General features: G+C 40.3%; 1 protein-coding gene across 2 annotated transcripts in view; it reads left to right on the plus strand.

Annotated features, from left to right (window-relative positions):
• The first annotated feature begins 239 nt into the window (after positions 1-239).
• GRM7 (glutamate metabotropic receptor 7) overlaps positions 240-23,036 on the plus strand; it is an 859,113-nt gene continuing 836,316 nt past the window's right edge. For both annotated transcript variants that reach the window (XM_043587992.1, XM_043587990.1), the window contains exon 1: positions 240-1,079. In XM_043587992.1, coding sequence (XP_043443927.1) covers positions 561-1,079 — 519 coding nt within the window. In that variant the 5' untranslated portion in view covers positions 240-560. The remainder of the gene's footprint in view (positions 1,080-23,036) is intronic.

A 23,036-nucleotide genomic window follows, 5' to 3' on the forward strand; every position in this document is an offset into this window, starting at 1 on the left:
CCGTAAGAAGGGAGTTCAGCCCTCGCCTGAGACCTGCAATCCTCAGATTCCCTGGGGACCGCGAAACTCCCAGTCGGAGGCACTCCCTGCTTTGCCGCCCACCCATTCCCCCCTCCTTACCTCAGCACGCAGCCCCTCCCTGCGTGATGATGCAAACCAGTGGGGAGGACGGGCTCTGGGAAGGGTGGGGAGTGTCGGAGAGCTAGCGAAGGAGGGAGGGAGTGGGAGGAGGAGGAAAGGGAGCCGAACGACCATTTAAAGCGATAGCAATCCTTGCCCTCTCCCCAGTGCTGGGTTGTTGGAGAGCGCGAGCGGCAAGCCGGGGAGCGCGAGCGCGGCGCGCGGGCCGGCGAACCCGTGAGCGCACGGAGCCCCAATCTGGCAGGCGCCGCGGGACCCCCCATCTTCTCTGGCTGCCCCTCCCCGGGCGCCCCCACCCTCCGTGCCTGCAGGAGTCTCAGGGCTTCCCCGGAGGACCTCACCCCAAGGGGCCCGGACCCCGGCGAGCCCGCCACCATCCCCTCCAGCGCTGCCGCCACCACCGCAGCAGCCGGAGCAGCATGGTCCAGCTGGGGAAGCTGCTCCGCGTCCTGACTTTGATGAAGTTCCCCTGCTGCGTGCTGGAGGTGCTCCTGTGCGCGCTGGCGGCGGCGGCGCGCGGCCAGGAGATGTACGCCCCGCACTCTATCCGGATCGAGGGGGACGTCACCCTCGGGGGGCTGTTCCCGGTGCATGCCAAGGGTCCTAGCGGAGTGCCCTGCGGCGACATCAAGAGGGAGAACGGGATCCACAGGCTGGAAGCGATGCTCTACGCCCTGGACCAGATCAACAGCGATCCCAACCTGCTGCCCAACGTGACGCTGGGCGCGCGGATCCTGGACACTTGTTCCAGGGACACTTACGCGCTCGAACAGTCGCTCACTTTCGTCCAGGCGCTCATCCAGAAGGACACCTCCGACGTGCGCTGCACCAACGGCGAGCCTCCGGTTTTCGTCAAGCCGGAGAAAGTAGTTGGAGTGATTGGGGCTTCAGGGAGTTCGGTCTCCATCATGGTAGCCAACATCCTGAGGCTCTTCCAGGTAGGGAGGCGCTCCCTCCGGGGCAGAGCGCGCTTTAGCTCCCCGCGCTCTTAATCCTAAAAGCTGGCTTGGACTCCAGGGGTGCGGGGTCAGGTCAGCCTTCTCGCAGTTTCACCCTGGAGATCCTGCGAATCCCTCCCACCCCACCCGAGGAGGTACCTTCCCTGCTTGGTTCATTTCCCTTCCATCTCTCCCCTGTCCGCGCTCCACTCCATCCGGCTTGACATCCTGGATTTATGGCCCCATTTACAAGAAGCAATCTGCGAAAAACAAGGCGATGATTTAAATGGGTTTGCATTAGAGTGAAATATGGTCCAAAAACAGGCTTGTAAAAGTGCCGGGCTCCTGTGAGAGCCGGTTGGGCTCGTGGAATATGAAAGATGAGAAGACGCCTCGAAACTGGGCATTTCTCAACTCCCCAGCTTCCCAGCCCCAAGCCACCCGGCAAGCCGCAGCTCGCTTGGAAAATTTCAAGAAGAGCTTAGGGAGGCACTTCTTAAACCGAGGGCTAGGTTTTCACCTACGCGTGGATGTCAATTGCCCATCTGTCTCGGGTTGGATCTCCCGACCTGTAGCCTGTCTCCGCGAGGGCTTTGGGGCGGAAGGCGCGGGGACGCTCCCCAAGTGGGGAGATGCCACCCGCAGACGTGACCCAAGGGTGATTTGCTCTGGGCAAGTGTTTGCACCGTCTAAATTGCATTTGCAGTCCGGCCACTGGCAGGAGCTGGGCGATCAGCTTTCTACTCCTGTCACTTCAGAGCCCAGAGATGAGCTCATGCTAACTGCGAAACAAAATCGCTTTCGCTGCCTCCGCCCTCCGCCCATCCTTCCCACGACCTCCCTACCACAGCCCCCCAACCCTTCCCTCGGCTCCGAAAACGATTCCCGGAGCCAGGCGAGAAGGAGCCTGGAGGGAGGCACTAGGGTGCGCTGAGCAATGCCGGCCGCCCTCCTGCTCCGGGCGCCAGAGGGCAACGGCGAAAATGGGAGGAAGGCGGATCCGGGGCAGCTGAGCGGTGGGTTCTACTGCAGTGCTCTCTCTCCGCCCGCTCCCGCATTTTGTGCCCCGTGGCTCCTGTGCTGCATTGGGTATAAACTGATGCATTTTGGATTTTAAGAAATTGAGTTCCAGGGTCTGTGTGATTGTGGGTTCCCTTCTCCTTGTTTCTCCGTCTTTCTATTTCTTTTTTTTTTCTTTTTCTCCCTCCTTTGTGTTTTTCTTCTTCTCTCTCCCTCTTTCAGTTTCTGATTCTTTTCTTCCTCTCTACCCCCACCCCCAAGGTTTTGGTGTTTTTGTTTTTGGTTGTTTTTTTTTTTTTTTTTCATCTCTGTCTTGAGATGATCCTTTCCTAATGCACAGCTCTCTCCCTGCCAGGTAGTGCCCCAACCCAATTAATCCCTTCTCTAGATGTTCTGGCTAACCCTGGTGTCCTTATGCTCCCCATATCTAACGAATTGGCTCCCTTCCTAATGCTTTCCCAAAGGGTATTGGGTTTCTGAAGGGGATTCCTTTTGAGATTCAAACTGTCACCACATCAGCACCTAGGAGTGTGAAGTTTGTGTGTGCACTAGAAAGACAAGTGCCTGTCCAAGGCTGCAGCCTGGTATGGCCCCTCTGATCTTCTGAACATCCCTAACACTTCTGGAGTATGCTGTTGTGGGAGTCCCTAGATATCTGCAAACCCGAAAAATGCTTTGGGGGCAGCCTTCATTCTGAGATGATGCTTTTGGGAAGAGGTTGGGTTATTGTAAGCCAAACCCAGAAGCACTTCCTTCCTGTCTGAGCTTAAAGCCTGGCAACTTAAGAGGGCAGTGCTGCAGGAGAAAGTGAAGTCAGAGATCACCTGGGAACCACTAGGGCCACTCGCAACCCTGTGAGCCCGGAGCCCCGGGGGTCAAAGGCATATTTGGTGTTTCACATGTTTAAATTATTTTGGTGCCTGTTCCTCTCTTTACTCAGAGCACTGGTAGTACTGCAGATGGGCCTGTTTGTCTGAAAAAGAGTGCAATGTTCAAGTCAGGAGAGGAATTGCAGAGCAGGCTGAAGGACTGTGTTTGCTGAGAAAGATTCCAGGGGGAGCTGATTCTTCCTCTGGTGTGTGAACCTGAGGCTCTTGTGAGCAAAAGAAATAGCTTGCCTTATTCCCCCATTCCCTGGGCTGGGAAGAAAGGAACTGAATGCCAATGTTAGTGTGGGTTGGGACCACAACCATTCAGAGAAAACACTGTCATTTTCCTCTAATTTGCAAATTGCAGCTATTCATGTTGGATTGAACAGCTGAGGGAAAAAGAGCCCCCAGTTTTCACCTGCATTTATGGAGAAGAGGCTGGGTAGCAGGAAGAATGCACCAACTTGTGGCTTGTGCTACAAGCCGGGTATAACTCTTGGTGTGGGTATCCTGCTTCACCATTGCCCCTGTTGGAATATATAGCTATATATTCCAACAGTCTCTCCCAGTAGCCTTTGTTTTTTTTTTTTTTTTTTTTCTTTCGCACGTGATTGTAGGAGCTCTGGGCATGCAAGTCTAATCCCTAATTTCCCAGCTTCTGTAAGCCTACAAAATGAATAGAGAGAATAGTGGTACACAGACCCATTGTTCCAAAGCACAATCAATTTAGAGAGAGAGGGAAAGAACTGTAGGTGAATCTTCTCTGGGACTGCAGGGTTCAGCTCAATTAAGATTGTCCTATATAAAAGAAGCTCCTGTAAATGATTGAATTCTTAGCTCTCCAGAGATTTGAGTTTTCTTTTCCAGGGCCCAGTAGGTTGCTGTGGGAACCATGCCAAACCTATCATTTGAGATAAAAAATTACGGTGAGATAAGCTTCTAGGCTGGAGGAAGGAATACTTAGTGACTTAGTGACTTAAGTACTACACACTGGGGGTGGGGGACAGGAAGGAGTAATGAGATAGTAATAAATGTAACTAATGTTGTTGTCAGAAAAAACTGGAATGAAGTTCTTTCCTGAAAATTAGGACCTGGGCAAGAATGACTCCTCAGATATAAATAGTGTCTATGACTTTGAATTTTCATTTGCCTGCTGGTCTACCAGACCAAAGATGTGAGCTGAGCAAGTCCTCTCTCTCTCTCTCTCTCTCCCTCTCTCTCTCTCTCTCTCTCTCTCTCTCTCTCTCTCTCTCTCTCTCTTTCTCTCTCTCTCTCTCTCTCTCTCTCTCTCTCTCTCTCTCTCTCTCCTCTGTATGCACACTGAATTGATTAGTAAATGACATGTCAGAGGACAGGAATGATGTCCCCTGGGTCTTTCAAATCTAGGAATTTGAGGCTAATGAAATTAGTGTGTGGCCAGGGCTCTGCCAACAAGAATTAAGTCACTGCAACCACCCTGCAATGCATTTTCAGCCTCAGAGAAACATCAGGGAGGAATTTCTGGAGATTTGTTTCTGAGCCTGTACAAAATAATACTCTCCTAATGCTAAGAAAGATTAAATGTAAATTAATTTTGACTATGAGTAACATATTTAAAAAATAATCACAGAGTGGGGATGGCTTAAAGTAGAGAGCTTATATAATATGGTGTCCAAAGGATAAATCTCCCCTGACCACTGTTTTATGGGCTATAAGTAAGATATATTATAGTGGAAAGTAATAGGCATGTTTTTATTCAAGGCTTCTCTGTTATTGACTTGAGAGCAAACACTCTGAGAGTATAAATTACTCTTGCTACATCCTGACTCTGAATGAACAGTATTTCATGGCCAGTGACATGGTCTAAGCCATAGACTTGGAATTGAATGGCATCTGTTTCAGTTGCTTTGTTCCTTCAAAAGCAACTAGATGGAAAAAGTGGCCAACTTGACTCTTGTGGGAGCATATTGCAGATCTAAACCTGTGGACTTTATACCATAAATGAAATACATTTGTAAATTTCTAAATGTCGTCCTTCTGTTCATTGAAGCTTGAACATAATCTCAAACTTCCAGGGCATTTTACATATACATACTAGTTTTCTTCTTCCTTCTTTCTTTTGCTCCCTCTTTTCTCTCTTTCTGTCCATCTTACATAATTGGGTAGAACTGGGCACCTAGGATGATATGGTATTACTATAGTAGGAATTTTTTTTAAACAACTCTAACCTACTCTTTTTAAAATTTCATAAATACAGGTGTCAGTGCCATTTGGAATAGGCTCTATAACAATCTCTGCCTCCACATTTACTGTGTTTCAGGAAATTTACCTAACAGATGGTGAGTGGGCAATTTTTAAAAGGGGCATTTTTGAAAAGAGCAGAGAGGGAAGGAATAGAGGCAGGCACATACTATATTTGAAGATACCTCCACGTTTATATTTTATGTATACAGGCCCATAAGATTAAGATGTCTTTGGGAATTTTTCTCTTCAAAAATAATGGAAATAATGATGGCCTTTGCTTTGTTTTCATAAATTCTTAGAGTATAACAAACCATAAATGCTCCATTTCCTATATATATATAGGTTGTGTCATGGCCTTAAAAGACCATAGCCAGATTACACAAAGTACACTCCAATCTCATTCCTGCCATTCATTAGTCTTGTTACCCTAAATAAATTGATTATTTTTTCCAGGCCTCAGTTACTTTATCTGATTTTTTTTTCGTTAAAAATAAATGTTTCTAAGTCTTTAATCTCTTCAGGTCGTAGTTTGCTTGGAGAAAACCTGCTCTTGTCCAAACTCTATGATGTCATATTTCTGGCTCCCACTTTGAACTTTGAGCGAGTTTGGGGGAACTTTTAAAGAATATTTTCACCGGTATCTTAATATTAGTCTAGCTCATTTCTCATATTCAGACTTTTCCCCCTTTTTCTTTTGCTGGTGTGCTTCTTAGTCATGTATATCAAGGCTGGTGTTGAGGAAAATGACCTTCTGGGTTGGCTTACTGCATCGTCAGAAGACCTGGGACAGGGAGCAGGAACTGTGGAATTTATAGAGGCAGATAAAGCTTTCATTATCCAGTGCTGTCCCCTTTCATCTTGCAAAAACACCAGGCTTTCTTTTGGAAAATTGCCAAATAAGGACTTTCTGCCTCCTCCCTGGCCCAAGTAACTGAACGCAAGCAAAGCAGGTGATGGGTTCAGGTGTAGGCATCTGACCTTGGCCAGAATCCTCCCCAAGACTTTTCTGTCAGAGGAAAATGGGAAAATTGGCTCCTCTCTCTGGAATTTCTAAGCTGGGGAAAAACAACTCTGGGACTCCCAGTGGCCATTCACCACAAGACAAGACTTTCTGTAGAATAAAGTCATACAGAGGTAGGCAGGGTTGAGTAATGGAGAGAAAGCCAGAGCCCTGTTGATATTCTGAAACTCTCAAACCCAACTATATCTGAATCAGCTGAATCCCTGAATTTTCAGCACTTGTTCTTAAAATAAATTAATTAATCAAAATTCCTTCTACTATTTTCAGTTTGTTTTCAGCTATGTGCAGTTAAAAGTCTCCTAGCCAGGGGCTCCTGGGTGGATTAGTCAGTTAAGCATCTGACTTTGGCTCAGGTCATAATCTTGCAGTCATGAGTTGGAGCCCCGCATCTGCCTCTCTGCTGACAGCTTGGAGCCTAGAGCCTACTTCAGATTCTGTGTCTCCCTCTCCTTCTAACCCTCCCCTGCTTGCGCTGTTCCTGTCTCTCTCTCTCTCAATAATAAACACTAAAAAAACAAAAAACAAAAAAACAAAACAAAAACAAACAAAAACAAAACAACAACAAAAAAACCCCAACAGCCTCCTAGCCAAAACAAGCGATTTCTTAGCTTAGTGTAAGGCTTGCTGATTGGCATCCATTAAGTGAGAAATAATATAATATATTTTCTTTACATTAAATATAATCCTTCTAGCGCAGGTGTGGGATATTCAGAACTCTGCATTCTTCCCTCTCTTCTCAACATTTGCTTTATTAACATGAAGGATTTGTTATCCCATCTTGATGCAATTGAGAGAGAAGGTGAACACTTCTGATGTGGAGTGCAGCATATAGGCCTCCTATTTGGAAGCTTTAGAACCATCCTTGCTTCCCTTCATTACAGCAAATCTTTTGTTGATGTCTCCAGGGAAGAGCAGCATTTTCCTGGCATAATGGAGTACAAAATGCATTAAACCCCTGGGTCACTCTACAGTAAGCATCAAGCCTAACTACTTGTCTTCCCCTTTTACTTAAAGTAGACAAAAAAGAACAGTCACAAACACATTTTTCCAACAACTAACCTGTATATGTGACTACTGTTTAGAAGACAGTTATGCAACATACATTCAGACCAATGAATTCATGGACCTTTTGTCAAATGACACAGTAAATAGATGTATTTTATGCACCTAACAAAAGCAAAACAAAATCTTTGTTCAGGTAAATATCTGAGAAGAATATTATGGCAGCATTTATGATTATGATATTTCCATGTTTGACAAGTAACTTCCTTTCAATTATATTTACTGCTAAATGTTTCTTGAATCAAGTTATTATATTATAAGCTCAAAAATAAAATAATGTGAAGTTACAATATAGTATACATATCTGTTTTATGAGAACCAAAGCTCTAATTTCTTTTCAATAACAGTAGTAGTAACCACATTAATAATTTGATCTTTGCTAGGAGCCATTATGCCATGCACTATAAATACTTTATCTCATTTAGTTCTTACAATAGTTCTGCAAAAGGCATATTATCATCCCCACCGTACAGGTGAAGAAAGTGATTCTCATAGCCCCAAGTGACATGACTGGTAAGTGGCAAAGTCTAGATTCACACTCAGGTTTATCTGACAGTACCCTGGTTGTCAACCACTACGAATGCTGTTCAACTCTTGCACGAATGCAGAAATACTTAAAATAATTATAATTCACCTACCCTGAAACTGTGGTGAAATTTGAAGACATCAAAGTGGCTGATTGCTTAACCACACCTATTTCCAGAAAGAAATAATATTTTATTTCAGTTCTACAATGAGATTAATTCTATAGGTCTGTTAAAACTTGAACACACAAATCCTCACCCCCAAATGAAATATGGTTGTTGTCTATTATTCAACAGGTAGCCCTGTATGTAGGAAATAAATACATAGTAGACTGTCCATGCAAATAAAAGAGAAAAGATGTGTTTTTTTTTTTTTTTGGTCCTGATTCAGTGCCCATCATTATGGATTATGATGGCTCTTTCTGAACTTTATTTCATTCACTCTACTCTTTCTACAAACCTCAAGTGGGAAAATCCATCATTCAGATATATGTGCAAAGTGAGCGGACTGTATTAATACAATTGCTGAAAGTCAAGTTGATAGAGCACAGGAAATACATCCTAATAAATGCAACATTAATGTTTATGTGGGCCGTAGAGTGAGGGGAAGGAGAATTTTCAGTTTAATGGATTATTTTGCCTCTTGCTATGAAAGTGCTACAGCTAAATAGTTTTATAATTGGTCATTTACAGAACTCTCCATCTCTGGATGTTGTGCTCTCTCTCTTCTGTGGCTGCCAATCCTTTCTCTTGTTCTTGTTGGAAGATAGCAACGAAGCCACTTCAAGGGCTCAGCCTGCTTTTCTACCTTATTGTTTAGATGAAAATATTTCCATTTGTTAAAGTACTACTTAAACATTTTTATCGGGTTTTAAACTTGACTGTGTTCTGAATGTAGTAGCACAGGCAGACATAATGCGGGATGTTTTCCTGGAGAAAACTTACTTTTTTATCAAAGGAGTCATCAGAATTTTCATGTAGGGTTGAAGAACAAAATTCTGAAGTTAGGTTTGAATTTAAATTCATCCTCACTACTTTTTACCAGTCTCACCTTGATCAAACAGGTACATTTCTTATCAACTTTCTTATATTTGAAATGGGAGTGATACAAGTATACTTGTCTGATAAGTAATTGTAAAGATTGCACAAAATAAGCATGGAAATATTTTAGCACTGAGTTTAGCATGTGATGAGTGTTGAATACATTTAAAAGCTGTTATTTTATTATTATTATGCTATTATTACTAAATATAACTATTTCTTAAATGTCACTATTGCTAAATTTACTGTAAAATTACCATAATAATCCATGCTGGATTTCACTCTTTTTGTTCGTTTAAATGGAAAATATTACACACACATACACACACACACACATACACACACACACACACAATGAGAACACATTAGTAGTATTATTCAGTGGAGTGAGAATTTCTATGGCTCTGATTAAGGTGAACAAGGAATGCCATGGACTTATATACCAGACAGGTTAAGAGTAGTGGGCTATGGGGTTAGTCAGCCCCAAGTTTGAAGTCCACTGTGACCTTTTTGTAGCCATACAACCTTGAGGAACTTACTTAAACTTTTTGAGTTCTACCACTGGTTTCCTCATCTGTATTTTTTTCCAGAAATATTTATTAAGCATCCCTCTTGTGCACTGTTTTTTGTGCTTGGACATATCAGTGACTAAAAGAGACAAGTGTGCTCTCTCTCTCCTCTCTCTCCCTCTCCCTTCTGTCTTTCCTCCCCTCTCCTCTTCCCTTTCTCCTATCTCTACTCTTCTGTCAGCTTACACTCTCATGAGGAAACAGATAGATGTGATAAATAACTCCTACAGTAGGATAGTTGATGAACCCTATGGAATATGGAAAAGAACATGAAGCATGCTGAGGAATGTTGGGTTGGTAGTCCTGGGGGGTGTACAGGTGGGTTCTATTTTTAACTATGGTAGTCAGGGTGGATTTCATAAGGTGACAGTTGAGTAAAGACGTGAAGTGAGGGAATTGTCAGAATGGATTAGGGGAAGACCATCCCCTGCCAGCCGGAACAACCAGTGCCAGAACGCTAAGGCAGAAATATGCCTGGCAGGTTGGAGGAACATCAAAGATGCCACTATGACTGAGTAAGTCAGGAAGAGAAAGGGGAAGCAAGAGGGCTTGAGATTAGAGATATGACAGGGCAGTTTGGGAAGCCTTGGTAGTCCTTGGAAGCCATCACATGTATTTTGTCTTACCATAAGTGTAGGCAATGAGTAGTGGGATTTTAGCATGATGCGTCTGTTGGTTTAAAACAATGTCATCTGTGGTATTGAGGATGGGGGAAAGAGTGGAATTAGGGATAATTTCAGGAGGTGATTACAGGTGCTTAAGAGATGACTGGTGGTGGCTTGGGCCAGGATTTTAGCAGCAGATGATTCAAGAAGTGATACATTTGGAAGATGGTGACACTATTTCCTGGTAAATAGAATGGGAGATGTGAAAGGAAGAAAAGGGACAAGGTGAATCCAAGACATGGGGCCTGAGCAAGTGGAAAGTTGGGATTACTATCACTTCAGATGGAAGAGGGTTGGAGTGGAGCACATCTGGGGGATCAAAGATCAGATCTGGAGGTAGAAGGTTTGAGAAATTTTTTGACATCCAAGTAGAGATGCTGAATGCACAGTTGGATATACAAGTCTGCAGTTATGAAGAAAAACCTAAACTAGAGATACATTTTCATAAAACGGAGATAACTAAGAATGACTACATGGGAATACTATTTTAAAGATTAAATGAAATAATGTGGTTAACACTGTGTATTTCCCCCAAATTTAATAACTACTAGCTAAAGACAATTGTCTGAAATGAAAAAAAAAATCCTATAGTTTTTGCAGTAGAACTGAACAAAGTGATGTCACAATCATTTTAACAGTATTTGTGACACAATTGTTTTAAGTCAATTTATATAACATAAAAGTTGGGGATTTGCATCACTGGTATACATTTGACCCTTAAACAATGTAGGAGTCAAAGGTACTGACCCCCACACAGTTGAAAATCCACACTGAGCTTTTGAGTCCCTAAAAGTTAATATCCTACCATTGACCTGAAGCCTTAGTGATGACATAGACATTTAATTCACACATAGTTTGGTTTTTTTATATGTATTATGCACTGTATACTGAGGATAAAGTAAGCTAGAGAAAATAAAATATTACTATGAAAAATCATAAGGAAGAGAAAAGACATTTACAGGACTGTACTGTATTCATTGAAAAACCCCATATATAAGTGGACGTACACAGTTTAAACCCATGTTGTTCAAAGGTCAGTTGTATAGGAGAGTTTGAGCAGAGACCCAGGTATTCAAGGAAAAATAATGGGCCTGTCTTATAATATCCTTATGGGTACAGACTTTAATCACTTCATTGGGCATCTCATATCTTCCATTCACTTTGCTATTGAATACACGGTGGGGAAAATTTGATCTTACTGGTTTTGAGCTCCCTTTAGGTTTTTACAAATCGTTTAACAGCCTTTGTAGCTTATCCAAAATTCTGTTCCTTATTCATTTGATTATCGGATACTGGTCTAAGCATGTCCTTATACTAAAAAATGCATGACCATGTTGTCTCTACACATCTATAATTGTATTTTAACACTGTCATTATGTAAGCTATATTTTAATGGCAATTATAACAAATTTTATATCAACACATCCATTTCTAGTGTTCAGGGGGAGAGCAGCATGTAGTAAATTTTATCAAAATATATCATCTGAAGAACAGAACAGAGGGTAATTGTGTAATTCTGTATTCACTATAATTAAGTTCAGTGGAGTTGGCATAATAGAATTAAGATGAAAAAAAAAAAACAACAACAAAAAAACCCAACATCCAGGCACCATGGCTCCCTGTCATAACACACCCTTTTCACATCAGAGAACATACACTTGGTGTCTTTCTTTTTCTTTTCTTTTTTTTTTTAATTTTTTTTTCAACGTTTATTTATTTTTGGGACAGAGAGAGACAGAACATGAACGGGGGAGGGGCAGAGAGAGAGGGAGACACAGAATCGGAAACAGGCTCCAGGCTCTGAGCCATCAGCCCAGAGCCTGACGCGGGGCTCGAACTCACGGACTGCGAGATTGTGACCTGGCTGAGGTCGGACGCTTAACCGACTGCGCCACCCAGGCGCCCCTCTTTTTCTTTTTTTTAATATGAAATTTATTGTCATACGTTGCTCCTCATCAGGGAAATACAAATCAAAACCACTCTTAGCATATTTCTATACAGAAATGGAGAAAGGAAGAGGCCAGAGGATGAATGGCAGACACTAAAAGAGAGGGATTATGAAAAACAACATAGCAATGAAAGATTTCTTCTGGATTTGGTAGGTGGGGAAAATCTACTAGCATGTATGCCTGCTGGGACCACATTTTCTGGAACACTTAAACCCAATGTCAAATATGCTGTCTCATCTTCCTTGTAAATAGGGATGTATCTTTGCTTCCTGTTTCTTGAAAATGGGTTGTAAAGATTATCACAAGAACTGTACCATATGATAAAAGTACATTGTTTTGAAATGACTGACACTCTGTCAGGTGTCACACTCCAAGTTTGCTGTCTCTTTCTCTTAGACTTATTTTAGTTTGCAGTATGGGACTGGGTAATGGGAAAGATCACTGGAATTTTTATGTCTTCAGAAGGCAGTGTAGCATAATGGTTAAGATTGTAGGCACTGGGCGTAGGTTAAATTCCTGCTTTCCACTTGCTAACTGTATTAGCTTGGTCAGTTTAGCTGATTATCTGCCCCTCAGTGTTCCCATCTATAAGGTGACGATAATATTCCATCCTCTTAGTACTGTCTTCAAGATTAAATGAAATTACCCATGCCAAGCACTTAATACAATGGCTAGAGCACAGCAAGGTCTATTTATCAACATTATCATCATCATCATCACCATGCCAGGTACTATCTCTCCAATGCATCATTTCATTATCTCCTCCCCACCATTTCTGTTTCTGCCATGTTTCTATTTAAGAGTAGGGTTGTGACAGAGCTTTTCCTTCCACTGGTATCTGATCGTTAGTCCTCAAGGTGGATGGACTTGGAGACAGCATACTGCTGCTCATTGAAACAATTCCTGTTTGGAAAGGGTAGTTGGATGTTGAGGCCAAGGAATTTTCTCTGTTCATCCGGGAGACTAAAGAAATATTCAGGCCTCAGTAGAGAAGTCAGGCAAAGGGCAAAATGGTTATTTTCATACTTTAGTGATTAAGCACAAGTCAGGCAGACTGAATTTGAACTCCTTTCCATTGTGTATTGACAGTGAGATGTTAGGTGTTTTTTGCAACTCCTGTGAGTTTACAGTTGATAAAAAGAATAATATTAGGACCTACTGTATAGCATCATTGTAGTAAGTGAATAAAGCATTTAGCATGTTTTTGGCATACAGTAATCACTTAATACTTATTAACTTCCACAAATACTATCAGTACTACTAATATTATTAAGTAGTTGAACAAATCTGATGTCCTTCCTTTTCTTAAGTTGAACATAATTATTTGAATAATCACCTTACGTTTATTAAGGAGTGCTTATAAAGCCTCATGAACCCCAAAGGTCCTTCAGCTCTTCTCCTCATCAGACCTGTCCTGGAGGGGTGGAGTCAACACCATCCCATCACTGCCATCATTGTCACTTAACTAACCATACTGAACACTTTCTGTGTGCTGGGCCCCAAACTTGGCCCTGTATGTGTACTATATCATGTTGTTCTCACATTCAGGTGGGAGACCTGATTATCATCATCCCTACTTTACAGATAAAGACACTGAGGTGTTAAAAAAATAAGCATTTTGACTCACAGCAAGAGATGGAGCTGATATTTAAACCTCTGTCTCTCTGACCTCAATGGCCTGTAAATTTTATTATACTACATCCTGGTAAAAAAATATGCTTCCAGCCACTTAGTTAAGAGAAGTCTTGATCCTCATATTCCTATATATCCCATGCTGTCCTTGCCTCAGTACTAGTAGGGAGAGGAAGGGCCCTTTTCAAAGACCAAAGGGAAATTACTCCCTTTTGCCTTTCTTCAATCAATTAACCAATATTTTATTTCCTTAAGAATCCCCACATGTTACTTTTGGTACTTACCTTGGCCTCTTAGCATTCTTACATTCTATACATGACTCATCCACTCCATTACATGTTAATTTACTTGAGGTCAAGTGTAGGGTCTTATCCTGAAATGCAACTTTATCCCAGTAGTGTCCAACTCTGTGCTTTTCTTTTTATAGTTTTATAGTGCATCTGCAAATATTTATTTGAGTTTTGTTGAATTGTGCTCATCAATAGTGCATTAAAAGTTATATACAGAGAGCTTCCTTATAAAGAAAACCTTCTAAATAACTTTCTAGCTGGTTCTTTTTATAGGATTATTCTAAAAATTATAATCTTCAGATTGCTTTGTTTTTAGAGTAAGTACTTCATGTTACCTTATTTTAACATATAATAACATAGCTCTATTGTCTATATCAAACCTATGAGTCTTCACTGGCTTGTAACTTCGTTTGTTGATTGTTGTTGATTTTTCCATTTACAATGACATAATGTGGTCCTGTCATGGGTGGGGCTGGGTTGGAAGATACACCTAAGAGCCACAGATTGGTTTTCTAAAGAATTAACATAAAGTACTAGAGTTCCTTTCATATTTTGCAGAATCAACAATTTCATTTTTATAATTTTGTTCATTAAAGAAGTATGGCACTATTTTCAAAATACTATCCTAATTTGCTAATCTTCTTCTCCTTAGTCTTAATGAGAAGAGAGTAGGCTGAAATGAAGAAGGTCACTATGACCATTGGAACCACTGAGGTAGGAGTTAGTCACTGAGTTTTGTTTTCATCTCTCCTCTGTTAGCTTATGTCTTCAGAGCTTACTAGGTGCAAGGTACTTAACTAACCATTGTAAATGGGTTGTTTCATGATCCCCTGATAGTGAAACAGGAAAGATATGTATTATTATGATCCCCCATAATGCACATATGGAACAGAACCTCAGAGGTAGTATTTGCTCATTAAAATATGGTAGAAGTGGAACTTGGATTCAGGTCTGTTTGACTCCCAAATCAGTGATTTTTAATTAAGGTTATATAACCTTGTGTTACTAGATTGTTTCCAAAATTCTCTCAGCTCTAACTTTTTATAGTTAAGTGTTTGATTGCAAGTTTAACAGGGGTGAGGAGAGGTAGGGAGGAATTCCAGAATATTGAATGTTTTTTTCTTCATATATATCTCTATATAGGTGTATATACACACCCATATATATATATATATATATATATATATATACACACACACATATATACATATATATATATTATATAAATTCCAGAATATTGAATGTTTTTTTCTTCATATATATCTCTATATAGGTGTATATACACACCTATATATATATATATATATATATATATATATATATAATGTATAAAATTATTCATATTTAAGAACAGTTTTAAATTGAGGAAATATATGTATTTATATTTAAATTTTGGCTTCTTCTAGCCAGTAGCAAATGAAATTATTAGCACAGATAGCACAGATATACACACAGCAGAGAAATAGCCAATCAGATTTAATTCAGTAGCTTGCTTTTTTTTTTTTTTTTTTTGGTAGATTTGTGTGTTGTGATTTTATATATGCAGGTAATTTGTTGGAGAAAATATTTCTACCACTTTACACAAAACTAAATTCATTTAACAATACAGTCTCAAATGTCTTAGTACATCTTTAATCTTTAATGTCATCAGATATATAGAATCATAGACATACCCCAAAGAAATAATTTGAAGATGTAATTACTTGAATTTCCCTTATACCTATTTACTTTTGTGAATTAAAAAACTATATATTTAATTGTATGTATCTGTTTCTCTGAAGATGGAAAATACTGACTGAAACACAAAAAGTTAAAAAATATTATCTAAAATTACAAAAACTGAGAAAATGTCAAAGAAATAAGCTTTTTTTAAAAAAATAAAACTTCTTCCTGTGGAGCCTGATGCAGGGCTGGAACTCACAAACTATGATATCATGATCTGAGCTAAAAGCAAGAGTCAGACCCTTAACCAAAGGAGTCACCCAGCCACCCCAAAGAATTGAACTTCTAAACAGTGTTTTTGTGTGTGTGTGTGTGTGTGTGAGAGTGTGTAGTATTTCTTCTTCTGAAGGAATTAATCTCAAAGCTCTACTAAGACTTTTCAGAGACCCATTTAATGAGCAACTATTTTGTGCCTGAGACTGCACTCTGCACTAGAGATTCTAGAATAATGATAGTAATAACAATAATAAAAATATAAATTTTCAAAGACCTTCCTTCCAAGTAAAGTCCACTGGGCAAACAGAGTGAGCCTCACATTAAAAATGGCAGTGATTCTCAAACATTAATGTGCTGAAGAATCATGGCAGGCATTCTGACCAGTCCAGTTCTTTGTGTGTGTGTGTGTGTGTGTGTGTGTTAGTTTATTTTTGAAAGAGAGAAAGAACAAGCTTGGGAGGGGCAAAGAGCGAAGGAGACAGAGGATCTGAAGCAGGCTGTGCGCTGAAAGCAGAGAGCTCCATGTGGGGCTCAAATTCACAAACTGTGAGATCATGACCTGAGCTGAAGTTGGACTCTTAAACCAACTGAGCCACCCAGCTGTCCCAAACCAGGCTGATTTTTGATCCCCTTCTCCAGTTGGTCAGGTATGAGGTCTAGGTAACTCTATCTTTAGTGAGCACCTCCAGGAGAGTCTAAGATGGATGTTCCCAGCTGTCCTCAGTCTTCAGTGAGCATCAGATTTGCTTGAGAGTATTGTTAAGAAAGATTGCTGGGCTCTACCTCTACACTTTCTGGATCAGTAGGTTTATATTTCTAATCATTCCTTAGTTGTTGCTGACATTGCTATCGAAGGGACCACACTTCAAGAACCACTTATCACTTGTTTATTGAAAACATGCCTCACAATTCTGTAGTATAGGATTGTGTGTGCAGTGAAAGAGACATGCACAAAGACACATGGAGGCAAGGGGACTCCACCCTAATTGGTCAAAGGTAACAATAGTAGCTAGAATTGATTGACTCAGGAAAGGTTATAAGAACTTGCTCATTTAATCCTTTCAATAAAGTATATAGGGGCTACTTCATGTCCCCGTGTCCTAAACTGGTAGGAAGCAGATTAAGAGTTCAAATCTAGGAAGTCTGATTCCAGAACCCACATTCTTAACCATTCATAAAGGTTGTCAGTGAAGGCCTTCTGGCCTCCAAGTGTAGATAGGAGGATGAGTGGACACAAATCCAGTACTCATCTGGTGTGTGTGTTGTAGGAGGTGGGAGAGGATGAGGGCTTCCAGAGGAACCAGCCCTACCCACACACCTACCCTAAGTAGGTCTGATTATTAGGAGTCTAAAACAAGAGTATAACTATGGTATGGTGAGAAGCATTCTAGAAACCTGGGCTTAGAATTCTCAGTTAGTAATGAGTTTTGCTGAGCTAAGAAAAAGTAAGAGTGACTTACTTTACTTTTTGCATGTGAAAGGAAGTTTGGAGATAGTCCCACTAGTGTTAATTCTGCTGTGGAAGAAGTGCCCGCAAGGGACAAGCTTCCTCCACCTTTTATCTCCCACTTCTCTAGCATGTCACTGTGATCCCTCTACTTGCAACGTGACTGCTGACCCTCTACAGTTCTCTAACCATCAGGCAGGAAGAAAGAAGAGGGGGGGAAAAGGAAAGAAAGACAAAGACAGATAAAAAGTGTGTGTTAGGGAGCCTGGGTGGCTCAGTCCATTGAGCTTCTGACTTAGGCTCGGTCATAATGTCACAGTTGGTGAATTCAAGCTCCCAGCATCAGGCTCTCTGCTGTCAGCTCAGAGCCCACTTCTGATCCTCTGTCTCACTGTCCCTCACCCACTCATGAACTCTGTCAAAAATAAGTAAATGTTGGGGCACCTGGGTGGCTTAGTCGGTTAAGCATCTGACTTCAGCTCAGGTCATGGTCTCGCAGTCCGTGGGTTCGAGCCCCACGTCGGACTCTGTGCTGACAGCTCAGAACCTGGAGCCTGTTTCAGATTCTGTGTCTCCCTCTTTCTCTGACCCTACCCTGTTCATGCTCTCTGTCTCAAAAATAAATAAATGTTAAAAAAAAAAAAGTAAATGTTGAAAAAAAAAAGAATGTGTGTTGTGTGTGTGTGTTGTGGGAGGGCACGAATATCAGGGCTACAGAAAGGCAGTGTCTAAATCAGAGAGCAAATTATTTGCTGCAACTCATCAGCAGACTTCCATTTAGATCTCAAGGATGTAAGGCTTAAACCTGACTACCTTAACCTTAAGGATAATGAGGTCCACTAAACCAGGGCTCTGATAGTAAGGAATAGGCAGAGAGTGTTTATTGATTAGACAACTAGCAGTCGGCACAGATTTCCTCCCCACCATTACAAACAAATACCCCCCCCAACTGTATTTTATTTCATATATTGTACTTTAAAGAATGGTGGGAAACTTTACTTATCTGTAAATAGTCTCTTAGAAAGGGTACAATTATATAATTATACAACCCCCTGGAGACCTCCTTTCTTCTAAAAACTCTTTGAAAACTGTTCAAGGTTGAGGACATTTTGATCTTAATTTAGTAACTTGCAGTTGATTATCCTGGAATGACATCCTCTCTCTGCAGATGTTCTGTCAGGCTTTAGAAAATTCTGGAAGAAGTGGACAGAGATGTTTTATGGTACATGTATAGTGATATGAATCTATTCAAAATAAAATTCATTTAGGGACCAAAAGGCATTCATTTCTGCTGTGTTTTTTCTTCTTTACATGTTCACAAATTTTCCTTTCTAAAATTCCTTTGAACGAATCTATTAGGTATCATGTAGCTACTTCTCCTGTCTGGATTCTTTATAACCAAACTTCCTTCGGCCTGTGCTCTCTCATTCTTCTTTGTTGAAAGTATTTCTCTGGATCCTCACCTCTTCTTCTTACCTCATAGTTGAACTCCTATCTTAAACTAAAGCAATAGTCTTCTATGACTTCTCCAGCCCTCGAAGAACCTGCTTTTGTGGGACAAAGAAAGAAAAAGGTAGACTTACTGGTTAACTGAGAAGGTGAGCAATATGTGGAGTGTCTCAGAGAATTAAAAAGTAAGAAAAGTAAAAGCACTAGAAGAAACTGAGAGATGGGCTTGTTCAAACACTTTATTTTACAAACGAGTAAATTGAGTTCTAAGAGAAAAATATGACAAACTGCCAATCTCAGTGGCATGACACATTGGAAGTTTATCACTTACTGACTCAGTAGTTCAGTATGGACTTCTGTTGTTCAAAGTTCAGCTTTCTGCTCTGTGATTCAGGATCCCACCACGTCCATCATGTGCCTTTACATTTGTCTCAAAAGGGAAAGGGGAGAGGAAGTTGCAAGCGCACAACCCATTATCCTTCAAATATAAACTCTTCACATCACTTTTGGTCAAGTTCTTTGGGAAAGAACCAGTAATGTGCCCACACACAGTTGCAAATGGAGATGGGGGATGTTGCCCCTGGCTTGGTTTTAGTGCTGCTTTTATAATCTGGAGGAGCTAATTAAAAGTCTTCCCTCTACAACTGGTTGTTTCCACCACAATGAGTGATCAGCCTGAGGCAATAGATTCAGTGCGTGTGTGTGTGTGTGTGTGTGTGTGTGTGTGTGTGTGTACACAGACAGTTTAGTATGAGCTGACACTTGGGGGCCTGTACCTTAAAAAAGAGTACAGATAAAATTGCTTCTTGCTTTCTTTCCTAGTTCACGATGACTCCTCCCTAATTCCTATCATCCTGCTATTTCACTCCCACCTCAGTATCAGATAAAAGTTGTGAAATAAATTTTTCCAAAGCCTCCAATGCTTTGAAAGGTAATAAAGTACTTGGACCCTCTGCAACTTCTACCAATTTCAAATGGTAAATTTGTGGAAAGTAAATTGATATTGAGTTAAAAAAAAGATTTTTTTTTCTTGTACACCTACACCCTGAACCATGGTGCAAAATTAATGGAAAATTAGAGAATTCTGTCTTCTAGTTGTAAATTAAAATATTTCTAATTGTAAAAATACAATTTTTTACAAGTGCAAAAACTACAAAAATGGAAAATATACAAAGAGAAAAAGTAAAAAAAATAACTGAAATTCCCATTTCTCATAAATCATCTCCCTAACATTTTTAAAGTTGTGTTTTGAGACTATTTTTGTGAGGGAAGGTGCACATAAACACAACACAAACATATTTTTACTTGGTACTATATTATGAACATGATTCCATATCACTTTAATGAAAATTTGTATTTTAATTTTTAATGGTTGAACAGCACTCCATTATTTATTTAACCAGTTCCCTACTGCTTAACATTTAGATTATCTCCATTTTGCTTCTCTAAACAATGAAAAAAAATCCCTTTTCCCATTTCTTTGAGCAGTTGTTCACTTATTTCCTTAGAATGGATTTCTAGAAATTGGACGGCTGGTTGTTAATTTGGGTATTTACACTCCTACTGTCTTCCAGAAGTGTGACACTGCATCACTTTTCTGCTAGCGGTTGAGCATCCTGTGTGGGTTTAACTTGTCACCAATACCAGTATCACCACCTATTTAAGTCTTTGTCATTCTGATGAGTAAAATCTGACAATTATTTTTTTTATTATTTAAAAAAAAGTTTTAATGTTTATTTTTGAAGGAGAGAGAGACAGAGCATGATCTGAGGAGGGGCAGAAAGAGAGGGAGACACAATCTGAAGCAGGTTCCAGGCTCGGAGCTGTCGGCACAGAGCCCAACAAGGGGCTCGATCTCATGAAATATGAGATCATGACCTGAGCTGAAGTTGGATGCTTAATTGACTGAGCCACCTGGGTGCCCCAAATCTGATCATTATTTAAATTTAATTTATTGGATTAGTAATAGTAAGGTTGAATACATGTTCATATATTCATTGGCTGTCCCTCTTCTTTTGTGACTTTATGACCTTTACCCATGTTGTTTCATTTGATTTATAACTTTGAATATGTTAATATGTTTATTTTTTATATATTATATGATGCAGTTTGATTTCATTTACTAATTTTTCTATGTATAAGAGATGTAATACTGTCAAGTCTATTAAAAAAAAACCTTTAATGAACACAGACGTGTAGAAAATCACCAGTCACCCTCTTGAATTTTATAGTGATTTCCTTTTGGGCAGTATGGGAATGTAAATCCTTACTTCATATATATTTTTTAATTTTTTTAATGTTTATTTTTGTGAGAGAGAGAGAGAGAGAGAGAGAGAAGAGAGAGAGAAGAGAGAGAGAGAGAGAGAGAGCATGAGCAGGGAAGGGGCAGAGAGAGAAGGAGACACAAAATCTGAAGCAGGCTCCAGATTCTGAAATGTCAGCATTGAACCTGACTCAGGGCTCAAACTCACGAACTGTGAAATCATGGCCTGAGCCTAAGTAGGATGCTTAACTGACTGAGTCACCCAGGTGCCCCAATCCTTGCTTCATATTATGGTTGGAAAGAATCTATCCCTCTGAAGAATCTTGCCTTGTTTATAAAAATGGCATTTGAAGTTGTGTGCTTGCCATCAGAAAAACAGAATTAATTTTTAGTATGAAATGCTGATTATCAACAACAGGCTAAGATAGTGCCTAGCAACATGAAGTGAGGGGTCGTGGGAGGGGGGGCAGCCTCTGTCCCCTCCAAAAAAAAGTAGGGATTTAACCTCTGGGACTCCTGCTTGGGGTGTTTTGATACAATCAGCCTAGGTAGTATGTCTTTTGAAGTATGATGAGTAGGTTGAGAAGTCAAAGCATTTATTATCCTTTGTCCCTTCAGAAAATGAGTGGAAAGTATTGTCAAGCAGAGGTGATCAAACCGAGATATGCAGACTTGGAGCTCCCTTCTTGGTCCTTAAAGTCAGTGTGAGACAACATGCCAATATAAATTATACTGATAACAGTATCAATGAGGCAGCATTTAGTCCTTTAAATGACCTAACATTGTTTTTGTAGTATACTTCCCATTGGTAAATAGACAGCTATTGAATAAATCTGTCCATTATAATGAATGAATCCAGCACTCACATTTTGAAAAACTGAAACTGTATCCATTTGTCAAGAACAGAAGCTACTTGTTCTGCTTTATTTCCTCAGGTAGACTAGATGATTTTGTGGGCAGTAAGATGTTGCTACATCCCCCACCCCCACCCCCAGAGCTGTCCAAAACTTGAAGAAGGTGCCTGGTCAGGTAGTTGGCTCCTTATTACTGACAATATTAAAGTAGGTGTGTATGATCAGCTAATTAAAGAAACTATTTATAATCTCTACAACTGTTGTATTCACTAGGGCATCCAATTACTCTAAAGAAGTCCTAATGATGCCTTAAGATAGTTTTGATTTTGATTAGCTGTACTCTTCTAATTATATTATCCATCATCATTTTGAGTATTAAAACATGCCTTTGTTCTCTTATAACCTAGCTATGTGGTCTTGGGCAAGTCACTAACCTACTTGGATACAGTTTTTAAGATGAAATAGAAATAATATTATAAAGCTTTGAAGGACTGCAGAAAGATGAGATGTACTATTTATAAAATGCCTAGTATGTAGGCTGCCCCATGATACCTACTTGGTTAATTATAAATGTTGTTGATTTTATTTTTAATTTTGTTCCCAAACATCAATATTTGTATGTGGAACCCTGAAATTTGTTCTGAGAGTAGAGGACTTTGGCAATCCGGAAAGCTATTTGGACTCCTCCAATACTCCACATATACATTTCGCTTCTATTCCTCGAATCTTTATATTAATAGAATAAATGATGCTTGGTATGAGGACTCCAAGGTGATGAGAAACTATGGTTTAATATACACCTGGAAGTATGGATGGATTTCCATGCCCACTGCAAATGTGAGAAAGGCATTATTCCCTCATTTTAAGGAGGTGGTAAAACGAACAACCAACTTGAGGAGACACTGGGGTGGGAAATCAAAGACCTCATTCCCTCTTGTGTTTACCCCACAACTGCCCACAGGGGCTTTTAAGTTCTGCAACAGGAATTCCCACCTCATAGCCTTGTAGTTAGAAGTAAATTATGACACATAACTGATAACTAATAAATGTTATAGTTATAATAAATATCATTTATGTTTGCTTTGTGTTAAGCATTTTACAGTTATAACATCTTGAGGGATGTATTGTAATGGTTAAGAGT

Source organism: Prionailurus bengalensis, chromosome A2, assembly GCF_016509475.1.
Source record: "Prionailurus bengalensis isolate Pbe53 chromosome A2, Fcat_Pben_1.1_paternal_pri, whole genome shotgun sequence".
In the NCBI taxonomy this organism is placed as follows: Eukaryota; Metazoa; Chordata; class Mammalia; order Carnivora; family Felidae; genus Prionailurus; species Prionailurus bengalensis.